The sequence below is a fragment of the Mustela putorius genome, unplaced genomic scaffold, assembly GCF_011764305.1.
Source record: "Mustela putorius furo isolate JIRA1106 unplaced genomic scaffold, ASM1176430v1.1 tig00537350_pilon_pilon_pilon, whole genome shotgun sequence".
Classification (NCBI taxonomy): domain Eukaryota; kingdom Metazoa; phylum Chordata; class Mammalia; order Carnivora; family Mustelidae; genus Mustela; species Mustela putorius.
The window spans coordinates 22,006,366-22,022,109 of record NW_025422471.1 but is presented as its reverse complement, the minus strand read 5'-3'; the positions used below and the strand labels follow the sequence as shown (position 1 = coordinate 22,022,109).

The following is a 15,744-nucleotide window of genomic DNA, read 5'->3' as shown; positions in this document are numbered from 1 at the left end:
AGCCCCGCATCGGGCTCTCTGCTTAGCAGGGAGCCTGCTTACCCCACTCTCTCTACCTACTTGTGATCTCTCTCTCTGTCAAATAAATAAAAATCTTTATAAAAAAGATATGAGGAGTCTGGATTGTCGCTGCTAGGAGAATAAGGATGTGTTGACTCTACGTGTCTGTGACCTCATTGAAGTTGGGTGGTCCCAGTGGCATTTTCATAGGCCTGTAAAAACCCCGGGTACTTGTAAAACTATTCAAAATAGTAAAGAAATAAGAGTTTTAAAAGTTGAACTAGTGGGACACCTGGGTGGCTCAGTCGGTTAAGCATCTGACTCTTGGTTTTGGCTCACGTCGTGGTCTTGGGGTCTCAGGGTAGTGGGATCAAGCCCCACATCTGCTTGTCCCTCTCCCTCTGCTCTCTCCCTTCTCTCTCTCTCAAATAAATAAAGTCTTTAAAAAGACATGTTTTGGTCAGTTTTCCCCCTTTTGGGTACCACATGGGCCTCCAGTTTCCAGCTATGCAGTTACTATTTAAATTCTCAACAAATAGAGGGGTAAAAATTCTATGGTATCCTGTATTTACAATATCTCAAGAATTTTTACTCCTCTTTTCTTCCTTCCTGTTCTTTCTTTTCATACCACAGTGATTTATGTCTTATCAGTCCTTTACTTCAGGAAACATAGTACTCTACTATCGTCCTACGAAGGCCTTCTAGCCAGTCTTGTCTTGCCAAGTCTTACAAATTCTTTTCTCTTAGTAAGCAAGCTGTGGTGACCACATAAGCAGAAAAGAAGATCTCCTTACTCCTCCTGGCGTCTCTCTACAGTACAGAACCTAAAGCCATCTGGCCCTCTCCAGCCATGGTCAAATGGAAAAGCAGACCTAGTCTTGTGGGAATAACAACCTAGAAAGTGTAATATATTTGGAGGAAGTCTTCGAGTAAACTCAAAAGTTTCACAGTAGTGATTATTTTCTCTGGCAGTACCACAACATAAACAGGCTGGTGACTCCATGAGGCAGCACCAAGTTGGTACATAAAGGGTACCTGAGGAAAAATAGTCCAAGTTACTTGCTACAAAGCATACAGCTTGACGGAAACACAGTCTGGGTATAGGTGTGTAAGTCATTGCTTCTTTTTTGTGTATTGTATAAGTAATTCATGTTTCTTGTGCAAAAATTAGACAGTAAAGATGAGCGAGAGGAAAAATTCATCATCCAAGCAACCAGCAGTGACCACATTAATGTTGACATATTTCCTTCTAATTTTCTGTATATTTTTTCTGTATGAGATTACACGGTGACTCAACCCTTTTTTCACTCAGCAAAACACTGGAAACATTTTGGGGTTTTTAGCATGCACCTATTCCGTAGTATTCCATTTCATGATTATATCATAATTTAAGTAGCCAGCCCACCCTCTCTTTTTATACATACATGTTGTGCCAAATTTTTCTTATATATTTCTGAAATGATTGTTTCTGGTAATGAACTTGGGTTTGGCAACGGTACCTTTGAATGGATCTGGAGGTGTTCTTGGTAGGCTCGCTAAGCCCTTGGAAGCAATTCACTTTGGTCTTTATAGCAAACCTCACCCAATGGGCTTTACTCCCAAAGGCTCAGCAGCCAGGAATAGATTTTTAGCTCAGAGCTCAACAAATTCAAGACCATAATGGAATAAAACCAGACAGAAAACCAGAATCCTAAAATACGTCTGAATTTTCATTTAACAAAAAAAGTGAAAATGCTTGAGCTTAAGCTAAATGAATAGATAGCTACCTACATAGAAAAAAAAAAAACAAAACAAAGAGATAATGAGGTGATGGATCCTCTTCTAGTCCTCCTTTTGCGACCATGGGTATCTTCGGTTCTCTGAGCATTGTTAAACTGAAGATGGGTTGTTGAGGGACAGTATGACAGATTCTGCTCCATTCGGTATATGCTTACACAGGCCTATCCATACATCACCTTCTTTTAGTCATGGAATAAGCCACAGTCAGTTTCAAATTCTGGTCCTGCCACTTAAGACGTCCTTGAGCAAGTGCCTTCCCTTTCCTGAGCTTCACTTTTGTCATCTGGAGTTATTCTAATTTGCTAGTTTGCAATGAATAGAAATTAAATGTTGAAAGCAGCTCAGGGCAGCGCCCAGCCCCCCAGTGTAGTGCTCAGGAAATATTTGGTCAATTAATTTATGCGTTGAAGAGCTTACTTGGATTTCAGTTGACTTTCAATGCGTTCTGCTTGCTCATTGTACTAATTGCTGTCTGAACTAGCGTGTTTTCAGATTTACCACCTATACTGTCTTCGCGTGAGCACAAAGCATCCTCAGTAACAGAGTGGCTTACCAGCGCCTAGAACAATGGATGGCACTTAAGATGTTGAATATTTCTGCTTCCAGCTTCCTTGGATTCTTTTCCGTAACCGGGCCTTGTGACCTAGAGGCTCAGCAGAGACCTGCCCCACGCCCCCAGCCCCACTCCCCTTATCTCATCATTGACTGGTATGTGCTTGCTTCCAGCCATCCTCCGTTACCTGAAGAATGACGGGAAGATTCATTTGGTGGTTTTCAACAACCTGCAGCTGGCGGATGGCAGGCGGCACAGGGTTCTCCTGAGACTGAGCAACTTGCAGCAAGGGGCTGGCTCTGTAGAACTCTATGTGGACTGCACCCAAGTGGATTCTGTGCGCCATCTCCCCAGAGCCTTTTCCAGCCCCTCCCAGAGTCCCGAGTCCATTGAATTGAGGACTTTCCAGAGGAAGGCACAGGTAGGAACCCACAAACCATCCTCCATCCTGGAAAGATGGGCTGCCCAGGCTCAGGGAGGGCAGGGGAATGTGCCGAGGTCAGGAGTGGGTCTGACTGCATAATTCTAATCACCTGGGGAACTTAAACTCTTGCTAGAGGGCCCACCCTCAGGATCAAGTGAATCAGAATCTATTGAAATGGTGCCAGGGTGTAGGTATTTTTAAAAATACCGATTCTAATGGGAAGCTAAAATGGAAAACTTCTGCTTTAGATGCTAAATAAAGACCTTTTGGACATAATTGCAAAGTTGGAAAGGATTAGCAAAAATTAAAGAAAACAATCTTAAGGGATGCCTGGCTGGCTCAGTTGGTAGAACATGTGACTCTTGATCGTAGGGTCATGAGTTCGAGCCCCATGTTGGGCATGGAAATTATTTCAGACAACAAAAAACAAAAACAAAATCTTAGGGCAGTAGGATGATATAATTTTAATCTTTCTATGATGATAGTATTTATTACTTTAACAAAAGTGATAAAGAATGATTGGAAACTGCCAAGAGCTTAGAAACAATATTTTTCAAAGGTCTTATTAGAGCATCCCTAACAAAAGGGACCTCATTGCCAACTTAGTTCCACAAGGCCTTGAAAGTTCCATCACGTCTGTTGTCTGTTTTATGCCATGTTGATGGTATTTTTCATTATATCATGGCACCTACTGTAAAAATTGCCGCATGTATTTCTTTTAAAAAATTTGTGTTAGGAGATAGTTTCCTATGAAGAACTAGCATTCTTTGTCCTTTCCATTAATTATAACTATAACTGGTCATAGTTCCTGAATTTTATCTGATATGGAAGTCAGTGCCAAAATCAGTAACTGTGTTCATCTGTTATGGCCCATAATGTTATTTTCTGTGCCTCAATCCGCACTTTGCATTTATGTTTTATTATTTTATTATACGTGCTTTAGTTACAAGCTGCTCTGAGCCCTTTGTACAAAGAGGCTGGGAATAAATAGTAATATCCATTACAACTAGGAATGCTGAGAAGTTTTATATAATAATGTAAAAACTATTAATCTGATACTAGAATTTTGTGCTTGGAAAATAGGAAGCATCTTCAAGCAGAAATTTCAAGAAAGCTAAAATTCAAAGATTTTGTTTTGTTTTTGCAGAAAAAGAGAGAAAGATGTTTACATACTTAGCGTAGATTTCCATAGACAAAAGAATAGTGAAGAGAGAGATATGCTGAACTTTATTTCTGAATCCCTAGGGTAGCCCAAATAATCAGAATGATAGAAATTGTGTCACTGACATTTCAGAAATTCATGTCTACCACCAAATAAGCCAATTTCCAAAAGCCAGGAGTCAGCCATGACAGGGTCAACAGAAACTATACCTACTGGAATTTTTTCAAAAGTTCTAAATCCTTAGACGATCAGAGACCCTTACACTCTATCTTCACAGTCACCTCATTTATTCAGTGAATTAACAAATAGGTATATTCTAGGCATTAGGGAAAGCATAGGAGGCAAAACAGTCATGGCCCTGCCCCCACAGAGCTCATAGCCTGACGTCCAAAACAATATCCATTATATAACACGTGTTGTACGCGTCATAACTCAGATAAATTAAAAAGTAGAACTCTGAAAATCCTCAGCATCCTCATTTTTAAATTAAAAGGGGATGACTTTACATTGGCAATTCACATAAACTCTTTCTGTCATGAACATATAATGGTCCGATTAAAAGTTACAAGAGAGGGTGCCTGGGTGGCTCAGTGGGTTAAGCCGCTGCCTTCGGCTCAGGTCATGATCTCAGGGTCCTGGGATCGAGTCCCGCATCGGGCTCTCTGCTCAGCAGGGAGTCTGCTTCCTCCTCTCTCTCTCTCTGCCTGCCTCTCTGCCTACTTGTGATCTCTCTCTGTCAAATAAATAAATAAAATCTTTAAAAAAAAAAAAGTTACAAGATAAAGCAATAAGGAAATTGACCTTGGGACTAACAATAAATGATTGACATCAACCCAAAATGTAAACATACGATCCCAGCTACCTAATAACCCTAGAGTATACTGCTTATTCATTCTCCTAGCCTGGGACAATCAGGGACTTCGCTAAAACTTGGAGCTAAGACATCCTAAAAACAATCATGTTTAAAATTGAGATCAGTATCTTTTTTATTATGGTCTAAGCTCCATAAATAAAGGCCAGACAATTCTTAATAGGCTCCTGACACAAAATAACTTGCTTACCATGAAACTCAAAGCCTTTCCTGGCCTCAGATCCACCTTGATGCACCCTCAGGCCAAGCTGGAGGCTCACATGTTCCTAGGCTGTTGGCTCCTTCCATATTTGCTTCAGTCAAGAGGATAGGGCTGGCCAGTTTCAGGAACAAAATCAAACCCACAGAATTATGTAAGATGTCAGAGTCCAAGGATACAGGGCTACTTAGGCTGTTAGGAAAAGTGTGTGAGTATGCGAGCACATTAGCTTTGGAGCAGCGGCAGCAGCATGTGGTATGGATGTGATTTCTTCCAGGACTTCTTGGAAGAGCTGAAGCTGGTGGTGAGAGGCTCGCTGTTCCAGGTGGCCAGCCTGCAGGACTGCTTCCTGCAGCAGAGTGAGCCGCTGGCCACGGCAAGCACAGGTGTGGGCTCTGGGGCGGGTGGTACACCTCCATCGGTCCAAATAAAGCCTCAGACCCCGAGGGCCCTGGGTCCCACCCCTGAAAGGGGGACTTCGGCAGAGAACCCCAATAGGATGTGTCTACAGAGATCAGTCTCTTGTGCCAAAGTCCAGGACAAGAAAATATGTCCATTGCACTTTTGTTTTTATAGCTCAGGAATCTGGGCTAACAGCCAGTGGCCTCAGTATCACTTTTTAGGTGAATTAGATGAATAAACCCAAGTTAAATTCCTGTACGTTAGGTATTTGTTGTGATGGTTCCCTGGGAAGTTACTGGTTTTCAAGGCACTGGAGGAGCGTCTGCTCACGGCTGAAGGCCCTTTGCTTTTTGCTGTTGCTACAGGAGACTTTAATCGGCAGTTCCTGGGGCAAATGATGCAGCTAAACCAGCTACTGGGAGAGGTGAAGGATCTTCTGAGACAGCAGGTAATGGCAAGGACATCAGAAAACACTGGTCTGGCGGAGCAGCTCATTGTACAAGCGAGCAGAGCTGTAGAGGCCGCAGAGGCGGACAGGCGGGCGGGAGGCCAACCTCAGGCGCCCCGTGCACCCAGCTCCCTGGAGGTCTGTTAGGAGGGCTCTGGAAATGGGGGTCGGGTACGTGAGAAACACAGTGGCTTGGAGCAGAGAGGGAGCCCTCAAGGGGTACCTGAGCACTCCTTTAAGAAGCGTTTACTAGATTGCTACCCGGGAATGCTTTCATTCCCAGATTACATCTCAGATCTCCTTTTCCATCTTGTTTTTTCTTCCCTGTTTCTCAAGGTCAAGGAAACCTCATTTTTGCGGAACACTATCACTGAGTGCCAGGCTTGCGGTAAGTGCTGTTCCAGTAGCTGCTTTGTTCAGAGTTGTTTGGGCAGGGGAGGATGGTTGGAGGGCCTGGGGTGAGGCGACACTGATGGTGGCTTCTGGATGGTTGGCACCAAGTTGGAGGGAAGGGAGGGCTTGTTGGGAAACCAAACTTTGTTTTGTATCAGCTGTGTGTGTTTTGCTGGTGGTCAGTAGGTCTACGGATTATTGCTTTTCTCTAGGTCCACTCAGCTTTCAGTCTCCAACCCCAAACACACTGATGCCCCCAGCGCCCCCCGCCCCCCCGACACCCCCGATACCACCCGTGCGTCGCTGTGACTCCAACTCGTGTTTCCGCGGCGTCCGCTGTATGGACACCAGAGACGGCTTCCAGTGTGGGCCCTGCCCTGACGGCTACACAGGAAACGGGGTCACCTGTTCTGATATCGATGAGGTAACAGTTCACCTCGATGGGGTGGGGGCTCCCTAAGTGTCTTGGACACCCTGCAGCCAGGTGGCTGTCCTGGCGTGTCCTCCAGCAAGGTGGAGGACTTGGGGTGTCCTCCAGGTGACATAACAACTACACCCTTGTGAACCCTGAGAGAGCACGAGCGACCGAGAGCAGGGGGACATAGTAGGCGTGATGCACCATGGTGGCGGCATGGATCATGTCTCCTTGTTCTGTCTGCAGCTCGTCCCTCAGGCCGTGTTGCTACCCTACAGACATTGGTGCTTCCAGCGCTGATTATTTCTGCTGTGCGATCAGCATTACAGTTTTGATTTTTCTACACTTCTATGTATGGGGGCAGGGGAGATCTGTGTTAGGTTGTATTTCAGGGCTTGCAACTAATTTCTTCAGCTTTCCTAAACTGGAAGTGCAGACGGGCATCTCAAACCAACAAGACCTGTTTGAGGAGGTCCTGTAATCTGTGAGTAATCAGAAGTGCTGAAGGACAGAGCCAGAGACACACATACGGCGAATACAGGCTGCTGGGCTGGCTTGTAAAGCCTCTGCAGGAGACTGATTCAAGGGCACAGCTAACCAGTCTTGAGTCCAGTCCCGAAGCAGTGTTCACATGTGTAGCAAGGCTACCGTGAGGATATGCCTTTCTCTTCCCACCAGGCTAGAAGGAGAAAGAAGGGGCATGCAAGGAGTTTAGGGGTGTGCGTGCGCACACGCACGCACATACACACACACACACACAGCTCTGCAGGCTCATGGTAGGACTGGGCTAATTACCTCCTCGGTAGTAAGCAATTAAGATGGTCTGTAGTAATCCCTCAATTGGAGAGTCATTGTACATGTGTCACAGAACTGCATCTGGTTTCTATCCGTGAGCTGGAATTTTCGTCCTTTTGAAAGTGCAGGAAGTGGTCATGTTTTTTACATTAGTTGAAGTGGTTAGGGAAAAAAAAAAACACAAAACCAGTCTCCTAGACTCCACAGAGAGCTTTGGAAGAGCTGTGGACTTGAGAGGACATGAAGGCAGGCACAGCCCCGGTAGACCACATCTTACAAAGACACAAGTGCTCTGGCTCGGTCTTCTCTGGATCCCTTCAGTGGAGAAGTTGGCCCAGTAGTGTGTTTGGATTCCTCTAACAGCCAGCTAACAAGTGGTCCCGGAGCACTGTCCTTTCGTGGCGATTTTTCTATTACAAGGTAGAATATCAGGGAATTGACACTGGGAGGTAGACTGGTGATCATGAAGGACCTTTTCACTTGGCCGTGCCATTCTCCCGTGGTTCAGCAAAGCCCACTGAAATGTAACCCCATCCTGTGTGTGTCTGGGATTCTGTGGGTAACGATGAAATAAGAAGCTTTTATTTCCTTTTACCACTTTGGGCACCAACTAATGGACGGTTAGGCAAAGGAGCACATCCGAGTGGATGAATGAAAGTTTGTGTTTTCCCTGTGACGCTAAAGACTTTGCTTTTTATTTTTGTTTTGTGTTTTGTTTTGTTTATTATTTTTTTTTTTTGTTTTCCTTTCCAGTGCAAATACCATCCCTGCTACCCAGGCGTGCGCTGTGTGAACTTGGCTCCCGGCTTCCGGTGTGAGGCCTGCCCGGTGGGCTTCACCGGGCCCGTGGTACAGGGTGTCGGCATCAGTTCCGCCAAGTCAAACAAGCAGGTGGGCTGAAGTGATGGTCTTTCTATTCATTTTTTTAATCTGAATTACCAACTGAAAAACTTTGGTTTGTTCCCACCTCTTTCATTACAACCTCTTTGAACAGTCAGTGCCACGTGGAATGTCACAGGGCCCTGCGGGCAAATGAGGACGCTTTCCGCTCATTTCTGAGCAATTATGTTCATCATGTCTCGTAGGAAGGAAGCCATTAAGTCAGGATAATAGAGCATCACTAGGAGAACAGTGAGTGAGGTAATCCTAAACACGCGGCGAGATTTCCAGCCTCTTCTGCTAGCCATTGAACATTTTGTCCCACAGAATAACTTGAGAATCAGGGAAACAAATAAAAGCTTTGAATAATTAGGTCACTTTTATAGAGTCACTGTGGCTGATAAGAAGCTGTTTCAGAGATGAGAGGAATTCAAGAGTAGAAATAATCCCCTGAGGAAACCCCCTTCTTCTTTATAAGCTATAAATTGCCATAAAGCACTTGAGCACTTTGTGACAGTCTCCATTTATTTCTAAATGTTCTACTATATCGTGGCTGTTATTTAACTGACTGACTGTGAAATTCTTTTTGATGTTTTCAGCCCTTGAAAATGGTTGGTCTATAAATATATTTTACTACCTTAGCGCAATTATTAGATTGAAGAAGGGCAAGGGTTCGTTATTTTCTAGCTGCCTATCAAAGGACGCTAGAGGGCATCGTTTTTTAGACTAGAAAAAGGAGGCAAGCTGGACACATAGGAGTGACAAGAAGCCGTTAGAGTAATGACCCAGAGTTTTTCTTCTTCTCTTCTAAAGACAAAATCTCCAAGACCAAACCAAGGAAAATAGACAAAACGAAATAGTCAGTGCTTTACGTGCGCTAGTAAGATTTCCAGCAGTGTGGTAGACGGAACTGAAGTAGAAGAGAGTCAGCTCGCCACAGCCTAACAAATTCAAGTTCATGGGACATGGGAACTGGGTGTCGGCTCTAGGAGTGGGGCTCTGGGGTTTAAGCATCTATGCACACCTTGGGAAAGTCCTAATGCCCCTGCAGAAAGACACAGTCTCAAAGAGCTACCCTACCTGTTCGAAGGAGATGAGAAAACTGCTAGCCCTCGCAAGTGACAAGGAAGCTGGATGTCATCTCTGGGACATGGTCGACAAAAAGGGAAATTGCCCACAACAAATCAAAGCTTCAGGGTTGTACAGTATGCTGCTAGGAGCTTCAAATCTATGTTACACATATAATGTGGGAATAGAAGCCAGAAAATTAACAGAAAAATTAGCCCTGGAGTAGGAAAATCCCCAGGGCCCTGGCTAATGTCAACACCATACTTCTTGTGAAATACCAGATCAGCAGCTATCACTTGAAATTGGGTTAGGTACAGAGTGATACAAACACAAGAAGGTGGCTAAAATGATGCTCCTCTTAGCATTGTACCTGAAATCCCATGCCTTCACACAAATCTATCAAAACAAAGCAAAATTTATTTGCATTTCTGCTTAAACAGAGTATCTCTTTGAACTTTCCTGCACTAGGTCTGCACCGACGTTGATGAGTGTCAAAATGGAGCATGTGTTCTCAATTCTATCTGTATTAACACTTTGGTAAGTATTTTTTCATGGAGGATGTTATCAAAGCAGACCAGTTATTGAAACAAGTGTATGTTTATAAATCATAACCCCAAAACACACATAGAACAGATGGGCACAATATATCTGATTGGCATATGAAGATAAAAGTTCATATTGAAAAAGAGCTTTCCATGTAAGAATAATCTTATAAGTAATTTCTATATGTAAGAATTTATAATAATTTATATATAAATTTTATATATAAGAAATTTTTTATATAAAAAAATTTTTATAAGTGCCAGACTTTAATTGAAGTTGCCATGTTAGGCTTTCAGAAAAAAATTTATTGAGTAAACCATTGGTCTTGTATTTTAAAAACGTGAAGATCTTCTGAGTTTATATGGTTCAGAATATGCATTGTATTGGTGATGACACAATCCCCAAAGAGTATTCATTATTTTTAGGAATCTTTTCAAAAGTCATTTGTATTAAAATGCTTAGCCCTTGGCGGGGGGGGGGTCCAAAATGTATATTCTGGTATATATTCAGAAATATATGTATATTTCTGAAAGTTCTTGTCCACTGATTGCAGGATAGAGGTGTGGCCCAATAAACTGTCCACAAGAGAGCCACTGAGTCCATGACAAAATGGCGGCTTCCCACTTGAGGTCCATGGGAAAGTTATCCCATCTCTAGGTTCCTAGTTGCCTTGTATGTAAAAACATTTTATAAATAACAAATCACATATTTGAATCTTGACAACCATTTTGTCTCTAGGCACTATTATTCCCATTTTAGAGTTGATGATGCTGAGCTGTGGGAAGGTAACGGGGCCCAGGCCTACCATCTCCTAAGGCTTCCGGTCTGGCCACAGAGCCTGTGTTCTCATCCACACGCTCTGCTACTGTTGCTTCTGGGCTTCTCCCCTGGGCTGTCTTACCTCGTGTGCCGATATCGATTTGGGAGACCCTGACCTGAAGGGAATCACTCACACCACCTGGGGGAGGGAAACCGGATGGTAGAGCTCTCTAGAAAGTAGAACTCCAGCGAACCTCAGGAAGGGGCAGAGGCAAAAGAGCAGGAGTAAAGAAAAGGGGAGACCTGGCCCCACAGAGCCGTCCCGTGAGGCTGACAGGTCAGGAGGGGCCACCAAAGAGCACCCTTTGGCCGTGGCAAGTGGGAGGCTGCTTGTGACCAGAATCCTTGAGCTATAGACTTTACACGGATGTCATTCATGAAATGTAAATTTGATCTCAGTCAAGCTGTTTTAAAAAACCATGAAGTCATGGCTGGCCTGGGCAGCACCGTTGCCGTGGAGCCGACAGCTAGCTCACTGGCCGCCGGCGCCGCCTCGCTCGTTGAGAATTCTCAGGGCAAGGCCACTGACATTTCTCTGCACTCCTGTTCTCCATCACTCAGTTGTAAAAAAGCCAAAGGAATGGTTAAAAAAAAAAAAAAACAACCTTTTTCTTCCTCCCTAACCTGCTTTTTAATCAAACCACCTCCCTTGTTCCCAGAATAAATCCTCACTCCACCTCCCAGAGCTTCATGGGCGCCATCAGTCCTTTCCCCTTTTGTCCTCACACTGGAGCTGGCAGGCCAGTGACAGTGGTTCATTCCAGCCTTCCTCCCTCACATCTGCGTGGCTCGCTGCCACTCCCAGGCTGGTGGCATCTTCCTCTGCATTCCCACAATCTTAGGACATGCACGCGGCGAGGCAGGCAGGGGAGGTCGCGTCTTCCCGGCATCATCGAGTACGTGTGAAAACAAACACGATCGCGGTAGCTTTGCTCATGGTTCTGAGCCCGCGGCTCACGGTCTGATCTTTGCTCCCTGCAGGGATCTTACCGCTGTGGGCCCTGCAAACCAGGGTACACGGGTGATCAGACAAGGGGGTGCAAAACCGAAAGGAACTGCCGAAATCCTGAGCTGAATCCTTGCAGCGTGAATGCGCAGTGCATCCAAGAGAGGCACGGCGATGTGACCTGTGTGGTGAGTTGTTTGTCGCCTGCTTGACCAGGTTTTCGTCCTCCATCTTAAATACCTCCCCTGCCTGGGTTCTGCTTGCTTCCCGGAAGAAAGTGCTCAAAAGTGAAAACATTCCCGTGGAGATAAGCACAGACTGTAACCATCACAGGGTTCGCTGAGCTCCTGGAGAGCAGTCTCAAGTCCATTTCACATCAATTGCCTTTTCTCTCTCTCTCTCTCTCTCTCTCTCTCTCTCGGCCCGGGGGTCGACACCCTATCCTCCGGCACATCAGCAGGGGAGCACCCCCCCATTTCCAGGCACCCACTGCAATGGGCCAAGAAGCGAGAAGCAAGCTGGGAAGGAACCTCCTCTTCCTCCCTCCCATCCACCCTCTTATTTGTTTGTGTCACTAAGGAGCACGCTGCTATCCTTTCTAACTGTCCTCAGAATTACTCCAGGCAGCAGGGGACAGTGAAGGGGTGAGCTGCCAGACACTCTCCGAGGGCCCCTGTCTCCCCTCAGGAAGCAGGAGGGGGCCAACGGCACCACTCCGTGTCCGCCTACACCCGGATTCAGGAATAGCTCAGTGGACGGTCACTCTCCTCCCTCTCTGTTCCCCTGGAGCCCATCTGGGGAGGAGGCGGCTGGGGAGAGAGCGGGACCGTTACAGGCTGATGCTGGTGCCGTGCCAGGCAGGGGTGTGAGGAGCCGTAGGTCAAGAAGCAGGCCTGTGCCTGCCCTCCACTCCCAAATCCCAGGCTCCAGGGTCCTCAGGGCTTCAAGGTGCTGAGACAGCAGCCTCTCTCGCTGCTCGCCCTCGCCTGCCTTCCCGCTAGGCCAGGCCCTGGGCAGCGGGGCCCTTCTGGTTCTGGGATCTGCAGGTTCCCATTGATCTCCTGACCCTTCTTTCTACCTCGAACACAGGCTGCTTCAGCGTTAGGCTCACAAAATGTTACACAGCAAGCATATTGCTTTTCAAATAGGGAAAATGCGAAGAATCAGGCCGAAGTTAAAGAAAGAAATATAATAATAGCATCTGTTCTCTCTGGTGGCACAGACAGTCTGTGACAACGTCCTGATGAAGGAGCAAGCTGGGTCAGAGGGGAAAACCCCACAGTTTTCCTAATTCCAGTTGCCTGGGCATGTTTATTACCATTGAGAGGCGAGGGGGAATCTATGTGTAAAATCCTAATTTTCTGCGAACAAATTAATGACTTCCCTGGGATGGTGGGTGATGGGGCTCTTAATATGTTTTTGCATTTGTAATAAGGCACAACGACAGATGGGAAAGGATTAATATACTTGGTGTGACTACTAAAATAATTTAATCTGCCAGAAAATGGCTCATTAAAAATGTATTTGTTCCTAGAGGAAATTTTTCCTTCATTAAAATGAGTCAAGGACCATACCCCTTGGCTGAGCTCTCCAGGCCTTCTGACGGCTGGCTGAAGCAATTGAGTGGAAATAGGGGCCCTATAGGGAGGGGCGTCTTTGGCCTCCTGCCTTCTAAATCCCTAGTTGCAGAAGGAGCGCCTGGATGATGGAGAACAGGCAGCGTGCCGCTCAGGAAGTCCCTGGTCTTCAATCACCACACTCGGATTAGCAAGGCCAAGAAATTTAACGTTTATTCATGCATGGAACGTTTCTTTTCCCTGGGCCCCGTTTCTGTTCCGCAGACTCTCTGCTTTATCCCCCACCCTGCCTTTCTGGTTCCCTCCTCTTTTCCAGGTCCTCCTCTTCTGTGTTCCTGGGATCCTGCCTGCCCCCGCCTCCCCCCGCCCCGCCCCTGCAGGCGCCTATCCTGGTCCTGGGCTGAGTTCCCGGTCCCACCTCATGCCAGGGCACTGTGGAGGGAACCATTTTATTTCTCTCTGGTTTGCCAATGATCCTTGCCCAAGAGCCTGGCCATCTCTGGTCCAATAGGATCACAGCGACCTTGTAGTGTCATTGTATAGAGTGGACACTATGGTAATACAATCTGATAGAGGAAAACTCTTCATGCCTCTTATGCTGGCAGTGGCTGGTGGTGGCAGGGTACTTGGGTAGACTTCTCCAGGGACAAAGAGAACCCAACACTGTACCTGGGGGAGTCCTTTCCTGTTAAAAGAGCATGAATAGAGGTAAAGCACCTTGGAAAGTTATTTCTGTTGTTGTTGACAACTAATCTAGAATACTGTTAAGTGCAGAGGTAAGGCTGTAGTTCAAGAATGACAAGGGAAGTGCCACAGAAGCCACACGCATGAGTTTCTGCTGGGAGAGGAAATGAGACAGTCACATGGAGACCATTTCAACAGTAACTCAAAATTACAAAGACCCATTGAACCAGAAATTCCACACTGAGAAACCAGTACAGGCGCGGAAGGACAAATGTACTAGAATTCCTTGTTGTGGCATTGTTGGCAATAGCGAAAAAGGTTTTTAAAAACCAGACAGCTACCCGTAGAACGCTGGGTGACTTCATGGAGGCACACGCCTACCACTTTACGCATCCTGCGTCTGTGACCATTAAAAAGAACGGCGTGAGCCTCCGTGGAGTGATACGGAAAGAGCGCCAAGGTACGATGCTAATTTTTTTTTTTCTTAATTAAATTTATTTATTTTCAGCATAACAGTATTCATTATTTTTGCACCACACCCAGTGCTCCATGCAATCTGTGCCCTCTATAATACCCATCACATGGTACCCCAACCTCCCACCCCCCACCACTTCATTCCCCTCAGATTGTTTTTCAGAGTCCATAGTCTCTCATGGTTACCTCCCCTTCCAATTTCCCCCAACTCCCTTCTCCTCTCTATCTCCCCATGTCCTCCATGATATTTGTTATGCTCCACAAGTAAGTGAAACCATATGATAATTGACTCTCTCTGCTTGACTTATTTCACTCAGCATAATCTCTTCCAGTCCTGTCCATGTTGCTACAAAAGTTGGGTATTCATCCTTTCTGATGGAGGCATAATACTCCATAGTGTATATGGACCACATCTTCCTTATCCATTTGTCCGTTGAAGGGCAGAAAGATTCCCTTCTTTTTTTTTTTTTATAAACATATATTTTTATCCCCAGGGATACAGGTCTGTGAATCACCAGGTTTACACACTTCACAGCACTCACCAAAGCACATACCCTCCCCAATGTCCATAATCCCACCCCCTTCTCCCAAACCCCCCTCCCCCCAACCCTCAGTTTGTTTTGTGAGATTAAGAGTCACTTATGGTTTGTCTCCCTCCCATCCCATCTTGTTTCATGGATTCAAATAAGGTGAAGAACGGTGGATATATGGGCTCTCAATTGCGTCAAAAGATCAAAGACGGAAAAGAATGTCTGTCTGCCTGTCTGCATTGTGTTATCTCTTACGGTATATGGAAGAACGGATTGCCTAAGCCAAGGAAACAGGAATGGGAAGGAGTTTTCACTCTATGTCCTTTGTACCTTCTGATTCATTAGACTATTTGAAAAATAATAATTTTAGGATCCTACCCAGCAGCGCTATATAGCTCTGGGCCCTCCCTCTGGGGCTGTGCACTGGGGAGCAAGGATTCCCAGGTTCAGAGCAGTGGCCTTTGTCAGTCCCCCCCCCCAACATACACACACCCCTCAGCTCCCCGAGCATGTGCTGGCCTTTACCTTCACAGTGTGGCGTCGGCTGGGCTGGTGATGGCTATATCTGCGGGAAGGATGTGGACATCGACAGTTACCCTGACGAAGAACTGCCGTGCTCTGCCAGGAACTGCAAGAAGGTAAGGGAGACACACGGGAGAAAAACTGCACCCACCATGGGTGGTCTGCACCCACCAGGGCCCTGTCTTCTCTGGGGGAGAGATGCTATGGGTTCCACTGAAAATGGCATTTTTCATGTAGCTGCCTCTCACACATCCCAAGGCA

At 45.9% G+C, this 15,744-nt stretch overlaps 1 protein-coding gene across 1 annotated transcript in view; it reads left to right on the top strand.

Annotated features, from left to right (window-relative positions):
• The window catches only part of THBS4 (thrombospondin 4), a 44,913-nt gene that overhangs the window by 17,088 nt on the left and 12,081 nt on the right, over positions 1–15,744 (top strand). The window contains exons 3-11 of the mRNA XM_004766802.3: positions 2,506–2,753; positions 5,266–5,374; positions 5,756–5,838; positions 6,175–6,226; positions 6,444–6,655; positions 8,195–8,332; positions 9,857–9,925; positions 11,732–11,884; positions 15,495–15,599. Coding sequence (XP_004766859.2) covers positions 2,506–2,753; positions 5,266–5,374; positions 5,756–5,838; positions 6,175–6,226; positions 6,444–6,655; positions 8,195–8,332; positions 9,857–9,925; positions 11,732–11,884; positions 15,495–15,599 — 1,169 coding nt within the window. The remainder of the gene's footprint in view (positions 1–2,505; positions 2,754–5,265; positions 5,375–5,755; positions 5,839–6,174; positions 6,227–6,443; positions 6,656–8,194; positions 8,333–9,856; positions 9,926–11,731; positions 11,885–15,494; positions 15,600–15,744) is intronic.